Consider the following 18,730-nt stretch of genomic DNA (forward strand, 5'->3'; position numbering starts at 1 on the left):
AAAAAAAAACAATGCTGGTAAATCTAAATAAATGTAAGTAGAATATATAAACAAGATTATAGCAAGCATAAAATCATGCTATTAAATCCGAAGATCTCAATGAAATGACTACTAAGAAAATACAAATTTCAAAAGCTGACTCAAAGAGATCTTTCCAGAGGTTAAAAAAAAATTTAAGCTGAATTCCCTAACAACCTCATATGAAATTTTTCAAAGGTTATCAAAGAATTACTCGCCCAGAAGTTTATAGCGCCATATGATTTTTCCAACAAATAATTCGTTCTTTAAGTGTTAGTCCTGATGCCACAATTCTAGAATATTTAAAAGGGAAACTTGCCTAGTTCGTATTACATGGCTAGGATATCATATAATAAAACCTAATGAAAAGATTGCAAAAGAAAACAGACCGAAATATAGCACGATTTCACTCATGAACACAGAAGGCAGAAATCCAAAAAAATAAAAAAAATAAAAACTAACCAAGACAAAGCAAACCCAGCAAATCAAATTCAAAATATCAAGTCATCACGACCAACTAGGGTTTACCACAGGAAAGTAAGGATGATTTTATCTTAGGAAATCTATCAAACATGGATGTCCCAGAATACTATTGTTAAATATTTAATATTAGTCTTGAAGCCCAAGTCAATAGAATAAGATTTAAAAGTGAAGTGAGAGGTATAGCATTTAGATGGGATTTTTTTTTAATGGCCAAAATGTGTAGAGGATAAAATTGCACACAATGAATAAAAAAAAAAAAAAAATGAAAACCTACTAATCCATTCCATTAAAGGATCGGGATTCAGGATAAATATGTCCATTCAAAGCAGCAACAATGAACAACAAAAACTCTAAGATATAGGAATCATCATAGCAAGAAATGTGCAGGATAAATATTTTTAAAAGAACAACATGAAAATATGTGAATAAATGGAGAAATTGATCACACACCTGCTTGGAAAGGAAAAATATTAAGGTATATTTTCTCAAATTAATTTACAGACAATACAATTTCTTTAAATGTGTATTTATTTTTGAGAGAGAGAGAGAGACAGAGCATGAGCTATGGAGAGGCAGAGAGAGAGAGAGAGAGAGAGAGAGGGAGACACAGAATCAGAAGCTGGCTCCAGGCCCCGAGCTGTCAGCATGGAGCCCAACGCGGGGCTTGAACTCACAAACTGAGATATGACCTCAACTGAAGTCAGACGCTTAACTGACTGAACCACCCAGGTGCCCCGATTTAATACAATTTTTAACCCAAATCTGAATGGGGGAGGGAGGAGAGCGCCTGGGTGGCTCAGTTGGTTAAACTCCTGGTTTCGGCTCAGGTCATGATCTCACGGTTCGTGAGATCTAGTCCTGTGTTGGGCTCCACGCTGACAGCGCAGAGCCTGCTTGGGATTCTCTCTCTCCCTCTCTCTCTGCCTCTCCCCTGATCATGCTCGCTCGCTCTCTCTCTCTCTCTCATGATAAATAAAGAAACATTTCTTTAAAAAAATCTCAATGGGTTTTACGCATGCTGGAAGAGGTAGATTTAGAGATTCTTAAGTTCAACGAGAAAAATAAACACTTTGAAAAAGTGCAACAGGAAATGCTGGCTCTACCATTAATAAAACATGTTCTAAATCTATGATAATTAAATCAGTAGGGCACTGGTATAAGAACAGACACAGATGAATGAAACCGAATTGGTATCCCAGAAGCAGGCCATGGTGTTTTGTTGAATTTCATAAATGATAAAGAAAATATCAAGAGTCATTTGGGGAAAGGAACTGATTATTCAGCCACTGGAATTCAGGAAATTAAATAAAGGCTCAGGAAAATCATTTTAGGTTGTCAGTTACACCACACACAGTCTTGCTCTGAGTCCTGGCTAGACTGTTCCATGAATGCCACTGTATTTCCCACCCTAGGGTTCTGTGCCAGATGCCAAAACTCTCCACAGACTCCTGTCCTCCAATCAACAGGTGGAACCTATCCTGGCTCCTCCTTCAAGCTTGCCTTAGCCATGTGACTTGCTCTGACCAATAGGAAAGTAGCACACATGAAGCAGAGACTTGGAAAACACTTGTGCACTAGGGATTAATCTCTGGCTACTTTTGGAACCTCCAGCCCATCATGTGATCCAAGTAGAAGCTAGCCTACTGCAGGATGAGCGGCCACAGGGAGGAAAACCAAAGCATCCCAGCTGACAGCCCAGCACTGCCTGCCAGCCATGTGACTGGGGCCATCCCACCAGCTGAGCCCAGATTCGGGAGAGAGCCGAGCCCGTGTCTGTGGTCAGCTGAGGGGTCCAGCCCAGAAAACCTGCCCAGCTAACCCACAGAATCGTGAGCAAAAATAAATGACAGCTGTGTGAAAGCCATTATGTTTCAGGCTGGGCTGTTACACGGCAAAAGCTAGCTGATACAAGTTCCAAGAGAAGGCCCTATGTCCTCCCAATAAACCACCCCTCCTCACTGTAGTTTAGTTGGTCTGAGTAGATTCCTGTTATCAGCCGTCACGAGTTGACTAGGGCACTCCACGCTGAGCCAGGAAGACAAAATCAGACTGAGGTTCCCTGCCTCAGTCCCTTCCCCATCTGGAGCCTACTTCCTCTCTGCTCCACCCATTCTATTCTGCTTACACTAAAAAGCACTCTGTTCCCTGTTCCTCAGAGAGAGAAGAGAAGCCAGGAAGGAGCTGACATATTTCTCCTTCTTGATGACACTCTCGTGCCCCCACTCACCACACCTACCCCTTCCTTGTTCCTCTTCTTGGTCAGAGGTACCTAGAATAGCCTCTTCATTGTATGCAACTTTCCCAAGCCTCTCCTTCCTATATTCCACAGACTCTGAAGGAGGTAAAAGGCTGAAAAAAGAAAAATTCAGTGTTCCATTTCATATTGAAAGGGAAAAAATCAAAAAAGAGAAATGATATTTTTGTTTTTATGAAAAGAGGGGATGTCAGTTAAAAGTTGAGAAACAAATGATGAGACTGGGTCCTTTACCATTTTCTTATTTCAGATAAGGACGTGGAGGCTCAGAAGAACCAACTTGTACAAGGTCACACAACAGACGCAGTAGTCAAATCCAGGTGTGTCTGACCCCAGACCTATCTTTAACCATGCAATGAAATGCTCTAGATCAATGCTGCCCAACAGAGCTTTCTGGAATGATGGAAATGTTCTACGTTGCATTCTCCGAATGTGGGGAGTACAACCAGGGGACAAATGTTTAATATTATTTAACTTGAACTCATTCAAACTTAGCCACATGTGACCAGTGGGGCTACCTTATGGATGGCCCAGCTCTGGATTTTACCACGTTGATTCTCCACTGCCACCAGAGGGGGGACCCTCACCATCGTTACCCTTGCCGAAGCCCACCTACCCATCCAGGAGAAGCGGCAACTGAAAGATGTAAGAAAATAGCGTGAGGGAAACAGGGTTACCACCAAACCTCTGAAAGCCTTCTATAAATACTCTAATGTCAGGACGCCTGGGTGGCTCAGTCCGGTAAGCGTCGGACTCTCAGTTTCGGCTCAGGTCACGATCTCACGGTTACGTGAGTTCAAGGTGCTCTGCGCTGACAGTGTGGAACATGCTTGAGATTCTCTCTCTCCCTCTCCCTCTCTATCCCTCCCCCACTCACACTGTCTCTGTCTCTCTCAAAATAAATAAGTAAATAATATGTATATCATAAATACTCTAATGTCCTCTAAAATAAAATAGCCTGTGCCATTTCACCCTTACTCGTTTAGAAAGAACAGACCCTTAAGAAGGGATTCCCATTTGGGGCACCTGGGTGGCTCAGTGGGTTAAGCGTCCGACTTCAGCTCAGGTCATGCATGATCTCACGGTTCATGGGTTCGAGCCCGCATTGGGCTCTGTGCTGACAGCTCAGAGCCTGGAGCCTGTTTCTGATTCTGTGCCTCCCTCTCTCTCTGCCCCTCCTCTGCTCACACTCGCGCTCTCTCTCTCTCTCAAAAAAATAAATATGAAAAAACATTTTTTAAAAATTTGAGAATAGATTCCAATTGACCATCCCTGGCTGGCTAGAACCTTTACAAGATCTCCTTCACCAAATAGAGAAAAAACAGAATTTTTTTTTTTTTTTTTTTTTTTTTGCCTCTGTGTAGCCAACATTTGCACTGTGGGTCAAGGGGGAATCACTGTCATTTTCTGACTTCTTTGATTCAGAATGTGTAACTTTTATGACCTGGGTCTATTTTAGTTTGCTTCACCCCTCCTCCCAAGACTTCAAGGCCAATGTGTCACTGCGTCCCTCACTTTCTCATGTCCCTAACTCCTAGTTTTCATCCTGCCAATGCCCACTGCTGTTATTTGCCATTCCCAACACGAGACGCTTATAAACTCCCAATGGCCAGAAGTCCCGGAATCAAGTCAAGCAGTACCCCAGCCTTGTGGCTCTCTTTCAAAGGCGTCTTTTCAAAAACTGTGAAGAAAGTCTGTGAAGACTTACGCCCTTCTCTGAGCCACAGGGGCATTTCTAAGATAATTCTCCAATTCAATTTTTTCTTTCTTTATCAAATTCATCCCCACTTGGAAAACCTTTCCTTTCTCAGATTCACCTGCTGTTTGCTCTCTGGCATGTGTCTCGAGGTCTTATCCACTCTGTCTTTGTAGAACCACGCACCCTAAGATCAACTTCTTGGTTGTTTATTTTTTTCTTACCCTTGTATAACTCCTTTGCAAATAACCCTCAGACCTCGTTCACTTACAAAAATAATTTTCTTAGCAAAAGTTGCCTCCGTAAAGAACACGAAGTTTGCTTACGAAGTTCAGTCTTTGCCTTGTTTACCATATGCTAAAAACAGGAGACCAGGGAGTACCATTTTACTGCATGACAGAATTTTCAGAGTTTAGAGAAGAAAAAAATAATCAAAGAGGCCAGGGCAAGGAGCAGCCAAAGGCTACGTTCGTTTTGTGTGGTTTTCCAAATCTGTGTGTTCTTTGATAATACAAGAGTTTATTTATTTATTTTTTTTTAATAACACCAAAAGCAGAAAAAGCAAAAAGAAATCTTGACTTAATCTGTTAAACACAGAATCACTAAATGGCCCAGCAATCCCCCAAGGGAATTGACAATAATTATTCAAACAAAAGATTGTGCACGAATGTTCGTAGCTGCACTATTCACAATAGCCAAAAGGCGGAAACAGCTCAAATGTTCATCTGTTGGTAAACAGATAAACAAGGCTGGTATATCCACGCAATGGAATGTTATTCAGCAAAAAGAGGGATGGGGTCCTGATGCATGCTACAACACAGATGAACCACGAAATCGTGTGTGGTGAAAGAAACAAGACGTAAAAAGCCATATATCAACGATTCCATTTATATTGAAACATCCAGAGTAGGTCAACCCACAGAGGTAGAGAGCAGACTAGTGGGTGTTGGGGACTGGGGCGGGGTGGGGGGGGTCAGGGCAGCAGGGAACAGTGAGTGACCACTATGGGGCACGGTTCCTTCGTGCCATGATGTTGAAACGTATATGGTGATGACGGTGACACAGCACTGTGAATGTACCCAATGTCACTAATAAATCTTATGTCACTAGTAAATCTTATGTGTATTTATTTTTATTTTTTTCAGGTTTATTTACTTTTGAGAGAGAGAGCGTGCAAGCAGGGGAGGGGTGGGGGGGGGGGGGACACAGGATCCCAAGCGGGCTCTGGGATGACAGCAAACAGCCCGATGAGGGGCTCGGACTCACGAACCCCAAGATCACAGCCTGAGCCGAAGTCGGGCCCTCAACCGACTGAGCCACCCAGGCGCCCCAAAACACATCGTTCTTTACAGAAGAGAAATCCTGACTGCTTCGGATCAAGCCTGTCTTGCTTTGCATATCTCCCGCCAGTTTTTTTGCAAAGGTGAAAGCCTTTTGCCTCCACACCAAGGAGATCACCTGTGGCGGGAACACCAGTTGCCCGCGGACAAGCGTTGCAGGTGGTCCGTAAGGAACACTGGTGCTGCACACGCTCTGCGCCAGGGTGACTCACTGTAGGCACCAACAACCCTGTCCTTATCAGATCTTCCAACGAGAACAGTTTCTCATAGGCGAGCGCTTGGAAACACTCTAGAAAAAGCCCATCGAGCAACCTCCCTCTCTAGACAGCAGCCAGCAAGCCTGGGGCTCACTAAAGACCCAAGACCCTCGATGGGAGAAAACAAGAAGCAAAGAAACCTGTCTCATAAAAAGGCCAAAGGACCCTCTACCGAAAACCCTCCAGGCACTTGATGGTTTGGGGCTTTTATCTAACAGATGCCCAGCCCACCCCCCCGCTCCCCCAGCGCCACTGGAACCCTGCCTCTGTGTCCCGGGGCTTGAGGTTGGGTTGGGGATCTTGGGTCACTTCCCAAACCTAGAATTGGGGGAAATCAGCCCAATTTGCTGCTACCCATAGGGCCCCGCCCATGACAGACAATGGGGCCCCAAAGGAAAGCAATTTTTTTTTCCTACTTAACGTTATTTATCTATAAGTCTGAGCTAGCACAGACTCTCTCCAAGCCTGAGAGAGAGGGAAAGAGAGAGAAAGGAGAAAGGGGAAGAATGGGGAGCAGGAGGAGAGGGGCGGGGGATACAATTTTGAAACACTCCGCTGCGAAAGGGAATGTTCTATCCCGGACAGGTGCCTGGAAAGACCACACGGTGCGCCTGGCTTCCCAGCCCCACAGGACCTGAGGTCCTTGGGACCGCCCCCCCCCCCCCCCCCAGGGCACTTCAGACGCAGAGTCACAGAGTTTGACTCTGACAAAGGGTCTGGTGACACGGTGGGAAATAACTGGTCAATGAATTTCGTCAAGGAGGAGGGAACAAAAGAAAAACTCGTCCGACCAGTTACCAGACAAGCCACCTTTCCATAATTGCGTATTTAACTCTACCCCACCTTCTGCCCACGGGACTGGGCCCATTTACTTCTCCAGGCGAAAAGGTGGTTAATCGGAATCCCTCAAGCTCCCTCCAGGAAGCCAGGCACTCGTGCAAACTTCAGTCTGGGTCTACTACTGTCCCCAGGGTGCCCGGTGACCACGGGGTCAACTGGTCCGCCTTCCCTTCAGGGCATCCTCGAGCCTTCCAAAACACGTGCTGCCTACCCAGCTTACAACCTTAACAGTGAGGTCCTTCCACTTTTTGTCCGACTCAGCAAGGGCTCTGGGGTCCCAGCAACACGCCTGGCTCGGGCCATCGGAATGCAGCCCCAAGGTAACCTACACGACCGCTGCCTCGTGCCCCGGGGAAAACATCCGACATCCAGTACCCGTGCTGGTCCGAGCCTCTGCCCAGCACGAGGCAGCCTGGCCCAGAACAGGCACCTGTCTGTGGCTTTTTTGCCCTTGCCGTTCTGCCCACCCGGAACACCCTTCCTTCTTACCCTCTTTCTAAGCATCATTCACCAGCTGAATCAAACCGCTCCAACCTGGAACCGCCTTCCACAAATGCCAGTGGCAACCTGTCATCAACGATGGCATCCCATACTTCATAGCCCCCTCCCCTCAGTGCCAACAAGGGGTAGGGGCACTGTGTCAGCCTGATGCTAGGATGTTCCCAATCTCCAATGAAAACAGCCTCTACCCCCCAACGCTCCCCTCATCTTTATAAGGTGCAGAGCCAAAATCAGAGGTTGGCACATCTTTTTTTTTTTTTTTCCCTGTAAAGAGAGATACAGTCTCTGTTGCAACTACTCATAGCGCTAAAACGGCCACAGGCGTTATGTAAATGAATAAATGAGCCAGCGCAGCCGGGTTCCAATGAAACTTTATTTGGGGACACTGAAATGTTAATTTCATATCATTTTCACCTCTTATAAAATATTATCCTTTAGATTTCCACACACACACACACACGCACACGCACACGCACACACACAATCTTTTTAACATATAGAAAGCATTCTTAGCTCACAGCCCACACAAAAATCACTGATGGGTTGGATTTGGCCCATGGGTCAGTTTGCTGACCTCTGGTCAAGCGCACTGGACAAGCCTGAGGTCAAACCACTTCCCAGAAAGGTCTCCTCCTAGAGTAAGTTTCTTAATTAGTACTCTAGCCTCAGTGTCCCCTTCTGTAAAATGGGAGTAGCGTCCTCTCATAGGCTGGCTGTGGTGACGATTCTGTGAGGTAGCTTGTCAAATGCTCAGCGCTTAGTAAGTGCTCAATAAACGTTAGCTAGGAATGAGTGGTCAAAGGCCATTGCGTATCTACATGACAGGTGCTGGGGACACACCAATAAATTCCACAGTCCCTATCTTCAAGAGATCTTAGCCTGGGGCACCTGGATCGCTCAGTCAGTCAAGCAAGCTTCTGACTCTTGATTTAGGCTCAGGTCATGATCTCAGGACTGTGAGATCGAGCCCTGCACCCTCCTCTGTTCTGGGCATGAAACCTGTGTAAGAGTCTCTCTCCTTCCTCTACCCCCACCCATATCGCACACACATGAGAGAGAGAGAGAGAGAGAGAGAGAGAGAGAGAGAGAGAACGAGCTTAGCCTGACAGAGGAGGCGGCTAATGCAAGGAGCTATGTGGAAAGGCAGCCAGGATGTTGGCAGGGGCAAATTCTAGGGGGTGTCCCCCTCCCCTCCATTTCTTTCTTTTCAATACTTCACCAACTTTCCGCGTTGAGCTCAGGAAAGCACAAAGGTTAATACCTCAAATTCTGAGCCAGAACACCCAGGGTTCCAGGGGGGATCCCGGCTCCACTGCTCACTAGCCATGTGATCCGGGGCAAGTGGCTTAACCTCTACGGGGCCTCCACGGCCTCACCTGTGAGAAGGAATTGCGGGGAGGATTCGACGCGGTGTCAGAAGCAACGTGCATCGAACAGCGCCCAGCACAAAAGAAGCATTTGCCACCAAGAAGATTCTGATTATTGAAACGTCGAAGGCAGAAGTAAGTATTTAATATTTGATCTAAACAGAGCCCCCCCCCACCATGCTCAGAGACTCTGGAACAAGGATGTATGTCCAAACCTGAGGAGGAGAACCCTGCCTCCTTGCCTCCTTTCCGCCCTCCTGCTCCTACTCTCTGGTGGATCCCGTATGTGGCACCGTGGCCAGTTTCCTGGCACCCTGCGCGCCCCGGCCTCGCCCACCCCTCTGACTGGCAGGGAGCAGCTGGGGTGGCCTCCCAGGGGGGAAAAAAAAATGCCACTGGGTTTGGCTCCAGCAGCTGGTCAAGCAAGCTCTGTGGCTTCTGATGCCCCCCAAAGCCCAGAGCTGGGGGTCTCCAGAGCACTGGAGGCACTGGGTGAGCAAAGTGGTCTTCTCTCTGGGGCCAGGGGTCCAACACCCACCCCTCATCCACAGGTCATGCAGTGGGCTCCCCTCCGCCCGTCCCAAGCCCCAAATCAGAATTAGAGCCAAACTCGGCAGGTATGCACCCAGCGGCTGGTCTGCCCAGAAGGGGAGTAGACCCATGGCACTCACAGGAAGCTTCCAGAACACACAGAGTGCCAGGCGCTGGGCTAAATGCACCCTCCCCAATCCCCGCACCGTCTCACCTACCCCTAAACCACAGTTCTGACAGGCAGGTCCTGCAACTGTCCCCATCTTTCAGATCGGAAGACAGAGGCTTGATCCGGCTCAAGACCAGTGAACAGGACCCCAAGTAATTCTTGTAAGCACCTGGAAAAGGGTCAGCGAGGCCAACCTTTGGGGTCCTGATACACACCGATTTGGGGGAGGGGAGATACACTCCGAACCTGACGGCAAGTTTGGGGCTCCGACTGGTGCCTCTACCCACAGAGATCCTTTTCCTGTGACTCTCCCGGCCGAGCCGCCTCATCACATACTCAAGGTCAGTATTTGCCACCAGAAGGTCCTCTCCAAGCAGGTGGGGCTGGTCCCTCCCGTGGCCCCTGGGACCCCAATGCCTGGCCATGGTAGGCTCTCAATGAATGCGATCCATGACCCAGCTTGCATACACTCCATCTTCTCTATCCATCTGAGGCCTCTTGCATTTGGCCTCTTCTTTGACCCCAAATCCATGAGCAGGGTGATGGAGAGGTGGCATCTCAAGCCACACACACCACAGTGATTTTTTTTTCCCCTTTTAATTACCTTAACCTTCCTTTGCTTTCTCTGCTTAAAGCATCGTTCTTTGGGGAATGGGTATAAGAAGGGACACTGTAGAGAATGCATACAAACTGGGTCCAGAGAACAACCCACCCTTTCGTCCCAAATGCTGACCAGACCCCAGAAGCTTCCAGATCCTGATAATCACATAAGAAAAAGACAGTGGTTCTGGAGGCCCCGGGAAGTATTTGAGAGGGTTCTAGAGAGCTGAAAGAGTTGTTGGGTAGTATTCACAGGCCTGTGTCCATCACCGAAGAGAGGGGAGCACCCCTAAAGGTTCATTTCGGTCTGTTCTGTGTTCAAGTCTCACAAGACTTCAGACAAGCCTTCCAGAGCCACGGCAACAAGGTAACATAAGCACCCAAAAAGCCAGAGAGGCTCACCATCGTTCACAGCAGCCTTATTAGCTGCTGTGGAAGCCCCCCAAGTGTCCATCCATAGATGAATGGATACGTAAATGTGGTCCATCCACACAATGGAATATCCACCCACCAGCCTTAAAAAGGAAGTTCTGACACCCACCACAACATGGCGAACCTTGAAGACGTTACGCTCCGTGGAATAAACCAATGACAAAAGTCCAAACACTGTCTGATTCCACCTCTATGAGGTCTCTAGAGGAGTCCCAAGCATAGAGACAGAGAGTAGACAGTGGCCGCCAGGGATGGTGGGGGTTGGGGGGGGCAGTCAGTGTTCCACGGGGACGGAGTTTCAGTCTGGGAAGATGGGAAAGTTCTAGAGACGAATGGTGGGGGTGTTGTTGCGCAACAGTGCGAGGGTGACTGATGCCACTGAACTGGGTACTTAAAAACATTTACGATGGCAGGCGCCTGGCTGGCTGACATGGTGCAGCGTGCAACTCTTGGTCTCAGGGTTGTGAGTTTGAGCCCCACGTCCGGCACAGAGCTTACTCTTCAAAATGATAACAAACAAATAAAAATATCAAATCTTTAAAAAGAAATTTAAGATTGTGAATTTTATCTTATGTGTATTTTACCACAATAAAAGAAACTGAGGAAGGGAGAAAAAGGCCAGAGTGGAGTTGTACTCAGCAGACGGGGGCACCTGTTCAAAGAGCAATCATTTCGGGGCACCTGGGTGGTTCCGTCAGCTAAAGCTCTTGATTTTGGCTCAGGTCACGATCTCACGGTTCTTGGGATCAAGCCCTGCCTTGAGCTCCATGCTGACCGCACAGAGCCTGCTTGGGATTCTCTCTCCCTCTCTCTCTCTCTCTCTCTCTCTCTCTCTCTGCCCCTTTCCCCCCTCAGGATCTCTCTCTTTCTCGCTCAAAATAAATAAACATTTAAACACTAAGTAAACAGGGGCACCTGGGTGACTCAGTCAGTTAAGCATCCGACTTCGTCTCAGGTCACAATCTCGCGGTTCGTGGGCTCGAGCCCTGTGTCGGGCTCTATGCTGACAGCTCAGAGCCTGGAGCCTGCTTCGGATTCTGTGTCTCTGTCTCTCTCTCCCTCTCTGCCCCTTCCCTGCTCACGCACTGTCTCTCTCTCAAAAATAAATAAACATTAAAATAAATAAACAAACAAACAAACAAAAACAATCATATCAACACCTGTTACCAGGACAGGACAATGCCTTGCCTAGGGGACCTCAGCACCGATTACACACCAGGAGCAGCGAACATCAATGCCAGATGCCGGGAATCAGGTATTGTCAGTCACAGCAGCAGGTGCACAGCCACCCCCTCCCCCACGACAGAACCCCCAGCGTTAGAAAAACAAGCCTGTTCTCAAAAACAAAAGATGAGGGAAGGAAACAACTGCTCGCATCAGGGACATTTCTTTCTGCAGATAATACCACCCTAGATATTTTGAGTAAAATGTGTACAGAAATAAATCCACAGAGGAATGTCTTAAATAATATCTCAAGACCCGAGAGCCCAGAGCATTTCAAAAAGGCACCTAAATTTGGAGACCTCGGCATTGGAATAACGAAAGCATGTTCCATTTCTCCGGTGCCCCACCTACAAGTGGCTCTAAACAGAGGGGACGGTCCCCCCGCCCCCACAAAAAAAAAATACCACATGCCTTTCTTGTGTCTCAGACTTGGCACAAACTCCAGCTGTCTTATGAGCTGTGTGGCCTTAGGTAAGTTAAGTAACCCCTCTGGTCTCTAAAATGAGGATAACAGTGCTCCCCTCGTAGCCAGATGCTCTCGGGACATAGATCCGAAACAGCCTCTTCTCCCCTCACCATCGTGAATACCAGCTGCCCCCCAATCCATCTAGACTGTCGTTCCCACAGCTTATTCCCCCCCACCTGCTCCCCACCCCCACCTCAGCAGCTTCCCTGTTCTACAAAATCCCAAACCCACAGGTAGTCATTCTACTTGCGCTGAGATTTCGCCCCAACTTTGTCATTCAGCTCCGTTCTCTCTGTCCCTGACCGGCCAACGTCCCCAAGATTGCTCCACAATATAATAATCATCCTACCCACGCCCATCCTCAAACAAGGCTCTCTTTGCCTTCACTGCCCAACCTCTCAGAAGAGGCGTGGCCTCTGCTCTCACCTTCTGTTATGCTCCCCACGGCTCCCATGGATTCTACTCAGGACTCACCCAAGTAGCCTTTGGGCTCAGGCAAGAAGACCCTCCCTTCCCCCCGTGCCCTATCTTTTATGATACGACCCACCCATAAACCATCCGCTCACTTTCTCCCACCTCGATCTCACGTTCGCGAATTCTTCCCAGGGAATTTCACAAAGTATGAAAGAGTCAAAACAATAAAAAAAGTAACGGGTGTGTGTTTGGAACTTGCCTTCCTGGTTATCAAAACATTATAAAACCACAATGATTAGAACGGTAGCGGCCCCAACGCAAGGAAATGGTTTACCGATAGCCAGAAACCCCAAATCAATGACAAAGGAGTAAATTTCATCAATAAAAGGCATTGAGACCCCAACAAGTTATTTGCGGGGAGAGGAACATCCCTTTGAATCATGCGCACAAACAGATTCCAAATGTCCAGGATGAGCTTTTTTTTATTGATAATTAAAATTAAAATAGGAAATTTGGGAGAAAAAAACCACATTCATTTTACGGGTGGAAAAGGACTTTCTAAACATAGGGTAACAGGACAGGCATGCAAACATCCAACTCTGGACTCCACAAACATTTTAAATATACATATTTTTAAGGTTTATTCAGTTTTCAGAGACAGAGACAAAGCTGTGAGCAGGGAAGGGGCAGAGAGAGAGAGAGGGAGACACAGAATCCGAAGCAGGCTCCAGGCTCTGAGCCATCAGCACAGAGCCCGACGCGGGGCTCAAACTCACAAACTGTGAGATCGTGACCTGAGCCGAAGTCGGACGCTCAACCGACTGAGCCACCCAGGCGCCCCCGGACTCCACAAACATTTTAAGCTTCTCTGGCAGCCAACATCCAGAGCATCTTGACCACCGAACAAAAGCGTCTGAAGACACAGTTGGCAAAGGGTTAACAGCCTTCGTGTTGAAAACCGCAAGAAGACTAGTATTTCAAAAACCACTAAAGTACTAAAAGATAAACGGACAAAGGATATGAACAGGAAGAGAAAACCCAAATGATAAATAAACATGTTTCAGAAGGTTCAACCCCGATAGCAATCAAAGAAATGCAAATAGAAACAATGACAACACATCGGCTCCTCCCTCCGGTAAATTATGAAAGATTTTTCAAACAACATGCAAAGCTGGCCAAGGTGCTCCCTCTCAGCCAATGCTAGGAGGAGCACCCATCAGTACAACATTTCCGGAAAGCCATTTGGCAATCAGTATCAAGAACCTTTGGCCCAGAAATTTCACTTCTGGAAAAGCAAAGCCTAGAGAAACAAAATGCTCAATAAAGCTTTGACCCGAAAATGCTCATCCTTCTCTTTAGAATAACCGGAAATGATCTAAATGCCCAGAGACAGGGAAAGGTAGGTAAATAAAATAAACACACAACAGAACCACGAGAAGGAAGTACTCCACAAAATGTGGGATAAGGATTGTTGTTTCGCTTCCTTCCTTTACCCATTTCTTTTGCCAAATGTCTACACTGAGCAATCTTACTTCTTTCGTCACTCAAGAAATAAACTTTCTTTTTCTACAGCAAAGTCCACACTTGCCCACCTCTACCCCCCCCCCCCCCCAAGCAAGAGGAACATTCGACGGTCTGGCACAGCAATTGGCAAACGCTGGCCCACAGCTTGGCTTGTAAATAAAGTTTTATCGAAACATAGCCGTGCCCATTTCTTTCTGGGTTGCCCGTGGCTGCCTTCCCGCTACGATGGCAGTGCTGAGTAGCTGTAACGGGAGGCCACGCAGCCTGCAAAGCCAGAAGTATTTAATATCAGAGCCTCTGCAGAAAAAAGGGGCCACCCCCTCGTCCGGCAAATGCCTCCAGCTGCTAACAAACACGGCGAAGAAACGGCTGAGAGCCCCACGTACCCCAGCATACCTTTCTGGCAATGGCCGTGTGTCCAACAACGCTCCACAAACTGCCCGTTGATGACAGTGGCAGGGCAGCTGGTCTTGCCCTTTGCAGTGCCTGGACAAATGTCCCCACACTCCTCGTTGTCGTCTTTGTTCAATACAATGTAATTATCCTCCACCGAATCCAGGATGCGCGACCAGTCGATGGTGGCCAGGTAGCACAGCTCATTATTCTTCTCGATGCGGACGGAGCCCCGGGTAATGTTCATCAAGCTGTAGAGACCAAGCTCCTTCAGGTGCACCATCTCGAAGATGACCAGCGCGTAGTTGAAGAAGAGGCGCGAGCCCCGGATGACCGTGAGGTTGGGGAAGAGGTCCTTCAGGCTCTCCAGCCCGTACACCCGGAAGAGCAGCAGGTAATCAGTGATCATGACGAGTTTGGGGAAACTGAGGTCTCGGAAGTCCTCGGGCCTCGTTTTGAACATGAGCAGTATCTGCAAATGACCTTCAATGACCGAGCAGTTGGCCAGTTCGTGCAGCCTCGTCAGGTTGTTCCGGATATCCATGCCAGGGCAGACTAGAGGCGAAAACAAGCACAAGGCAAGACAGGTGAGCACGCACGTCGCGGATGGGTGATAAGAGTCAGCGGCAGACGGGGCGCCGGGCTGGCTCAGAGCCCGCGTCGGGCTCTGTGCTGCCGGCTCGGAGCCCAGAGCCTGCTTCGGACTCTGTGCCTCCCTCTCTCTCTCTCTGCCCCTTCCCCAGCTCACACTCTGTCTCTCTCTCTCTCTCAAAAAGAAATAAACATTAAAAAAATTTTTTGTTTTAAATCAGCAGCAGGGCCAGCTTCACAGGTGTGCATCTTGAGTCGTGGGACTCACCCGGAAGGGCCCTGCCCTTGGCTTAATGCTCTTCTATCCATTTTTAAACCCTCGGTCGTTTTCGAGAAAGGGGCCCCACGTTTTCCTTCTGTGCTGAGCTCCCCCACCGATTCCATAGCGAGCCCCTGATCAGTGGTTTTCTCCATAGTGTCCGTGCCCAAGTGATCACCTCCAAAAGGCAAAGAAAAAATTCCTTTCGCAGTCCTTGTTAGAAGCCTTGAAAAACCATCACATCGAACGAGATGCGACGGAGACGCTGGGATTACACGGGATTGAGTAATACGGCAGGTGCGGAAGGGAAAGGGGAGCCGGCCCGGGTGAGTCAACACTGGCAATCTTCAGGAGATAGATTTGCGAGGATAAAGGTGCCCACGCCAAAACGGGGCAAGGAGGGCTGAATTTGTTTTGACAATTCTCCTACCTCGAGGACTCTCCTTCCCAGGCAGACATCCACAAAACAGCCTCGTTACCTCTACCTGGGTGTGGCAAGGGCTGGATGTGATCTCCCCTGCACAAACACCCTGCATGCCCATTTCCTGAAGGTGGTCCTTCCCAGGCTCCAGCACCCTTCCTGCTCCCCGTGACCCTGCACTCCTCCCTCCCAGCGCGCAGGGCTCCTCCCCATCACTGCCCCCCACCCCTTGTAACATGACCTAGGAGAAGCAGCGAGTGAAGTAATCCAAGCCCTCAAGCAGTGCCCAGCACACAGTAGGTGCTCAGTTAATGCCAGCTATTTTGTGGTTGCTGATTTCTCCCACAAACGTATCACCATCACCTCTAGGCTCTGTGCCTTCGCGTCCCTAGACCAGGCGCGGGCAACCATATTCTAGCAATGTTCAGACAGTCAGTATGTTCGGCTTTGTGGTCGGAGGGTCCGTGCAGAAGCTGTTCTACTGTGCCACCGCAGCTCAAATGTGAATGAGTGGACGTGGCTGTGTTCCAATAAAACTTTATTTACAAGAACAGGTGGTAGCCTGGAGTTCTGTCCCGGGGCTGCAGTTTGGTGACCCTTGCCCTAGTCCACGGCTGTCCAACAGAACTTTCTGCACTGATACACATGTTCTAAATCTGTGCTGTCCTCCGTGGAAGGCAGCCGCCATTTGTGGCTTCACCTGTGGCTAACGAGACTGAGAAACTGAATATTTAATTTTACTCTAGTTCATTTAAATGGAAATAGACACATATGGCTAGCGGCTACTGTCCTGGACAGGGGAGCCCTAGCCCTGTCGGCTACCAAAGCCCTTTCGACCTTAGCTCCCTGTTTCGAAATCTAGCCCATCATCCTTCAAGATCCAGCTCAAACGCCACCTCCTCCAGGCACCCTTCTCTGATTTCCTTTCCTCCGTATACCTCTTTGAAGTTTCTTTCCCCTTCTCCTTGTGCCCCTTATACCCAAGTTAACAGTCATCATAATCGAACTCTTTAGACAGCTTCTCCTTGCCAAAACACACACACGCACATGCACGCATGCACGCACGCACACACACACACACGCACGCACACTCCACATCCCTCAGCACCAGGAATATACTTAGCACAGGATCTCTACTTACTGTATTCCAGGACACTAAACCTTCCCCCCAATATCTCTGAGGCAAAACAGATGATTCTAAAGAATACTAGAACATTCTCTTAAAAATCCACCCTGAAAACAAATCGCAAAAGAAGCGCACATTACGGGGGGAAAAAAACCCCAGCAAAGCAAACAATTGAGGAAATAAAGCTACAATGTTCCTCAGCCACGTTCTGTGCGGATTAGGCTAAGGCAAGGGAAAACACAGAAACACGCTGACCCACTCACTGGGAAGTTGGGAGGCTGCCTGGGGAGAACGAGGGTCTGGGTTCCAGCCCTGCACACTCACTTGAGGCATCCAAGCCCCGCCCAAGACTCCCAGCTGTGGTCACATCCGAAGCCTCTGTGCCTCCCACAAGCCCCATCCCCACCTGACCAGTGGCAGGCAGGCAGGCGTGCCAGATCTGGCAAATAAAAATGCAGGATGCCCAGTTACATCTAAATGTCAGATAAGCACTGAGTATTCATATTTAGCCAGGTGCCCTGTCTTTTATCTGGCAACATCCACTTCACTCCCACTAGGATGGCTAAAATCAAAAGGATGGACAATTACAAGTGTTGACAAGGATGCAGAGAACCTGGAACCCTCGTACGTCACGGGTGGGAACACACAATGGCGCAACTACCGTGGAAAATGGTCTGGCAATTCTTCAAACCATTAAGCCATGAGTTGCCACATGGCCCAGCAGTCCACCTCCCAGGTAGATAACCAAGAGAAATGAAAACGCGACCACAGGCATACCTGGGAGATGCTGCAGTGTCGGTTCCAGACCACCGCAATAAAGCAAGTACCTTGATAAAATTCATCAAATGAGGGCACCGGGGTGGCTCAGTTGGTTAAGCATCCGACTCTCGATTTGGGCTCAGATCATGATCTCACGGTTCATGGGATGGAGCCCCGCATTGGGTTCTATGCTGATAACATGGAACCTGCTTGGGATTCTCTGTCTCCCTCTCTGCCCCTCCCCTGCTTGTGCTCTCTCTCAAAATAAATAAACTTAAAAATGTTTTCATCAAACGAATTTCTTGGTTTCCCAGTGCATGTCAAAGTTATATCCACACTACACTATAGTGTATTAAGTGTGCACGAGCATGATAACTAAAAAAAAGTACAACCCTTAATTAAAAATACTTTATTACTAAAAAAAGAAAAAAAAATGCTAATGATCACCCATGCAGCCTGAAAACGCAAGGCAGGGTGAGAGAAGTCAGGCACCACAGACGACATGTAGTACGACTCCATTTACATGAAATATCCAGAATGGGCAAACTTATAGATAGAGACAGAAAGCAGTTTCGTGGTTCCAAGGGACTGGGGAAGAGGCAATGAGAAGCAACAGCTACTCAGGCTGCAGTTTCTCTTTGGAGTGATGAAAAATGTTCTAAAATTGACTGTAGCAGAGCGCCTGGGTGGCTCAGTCAGTTAAGCGTCCGACTTCAGCTCACGTCATGATCTCAGGGTCCGTGGGTTCAAGCCCCACATCAGGCTTTGTGCCGACAGCCTGGAGCCTGGAACCTGCTTTGGATTCTGTGTCTCTCTCTCTCTCTCTCTCTCTGCCCCTCCCCTGCCTATGCTCTCTCTCTCAAAATAAATAAACATTAAAAAAAAAAAATCTTTAAAAATTTGATGACCATAGGGGGGGCGCCTGGATGGCTCAGTCAGTTGAGCATCAGGCTCTTGATTTCGGCTCAGGTCATTCATGATCTCATGGTGTGTGAGATCGAGCCCTGCTTCGGGCTCTGCAGTGACAGCACAGAGCCTGCTTGGGATTCTCTCTTTCCCTCTTCC

At 48.2% G+C, this 18,730-nt stretch overlaps 1 protein-coding gene across 5 annotated transcripts in view; it reads right to left on the minus strand.

Moving 5' to 3' along the window:
- The window catches only part of INSR (insulin receptor), a 139,711-nt gene that overhangs the window by 105,802 nt on the left and 15,179 nt on the right, over positions 1-18,730 (minus strand). For all 5 annotated transcript variants that reach the window (XM_053219932.1, XM_027050116.2, XM_027050114.2 and 2 more), the window contains exon 2: positions 14,513-15,064. In XM_053219932.1, coding sequence (XP_053075907.1) covers positions 14,513-15,064 — 552 coding nt within the window. The remainder of the gene's footprint in view (positions 1-14,512; positions 15,065-18,730) is intronic.

Source organism: Acinonyx jubatus, chromosome A2, assembly GCF_027475565.1.
Source record: "Acinonyx jubatus isolate Ajub_Pintada_27869175 chromosome A2, VMU_Ajub_asm_v1.0, whole genome shotgun sequence".
NCBI lineage: Eukaryota > Metazoa > Chordata > Mammalia > Carnivora > Felidae > Acinonyx > Acinonyx jubatus.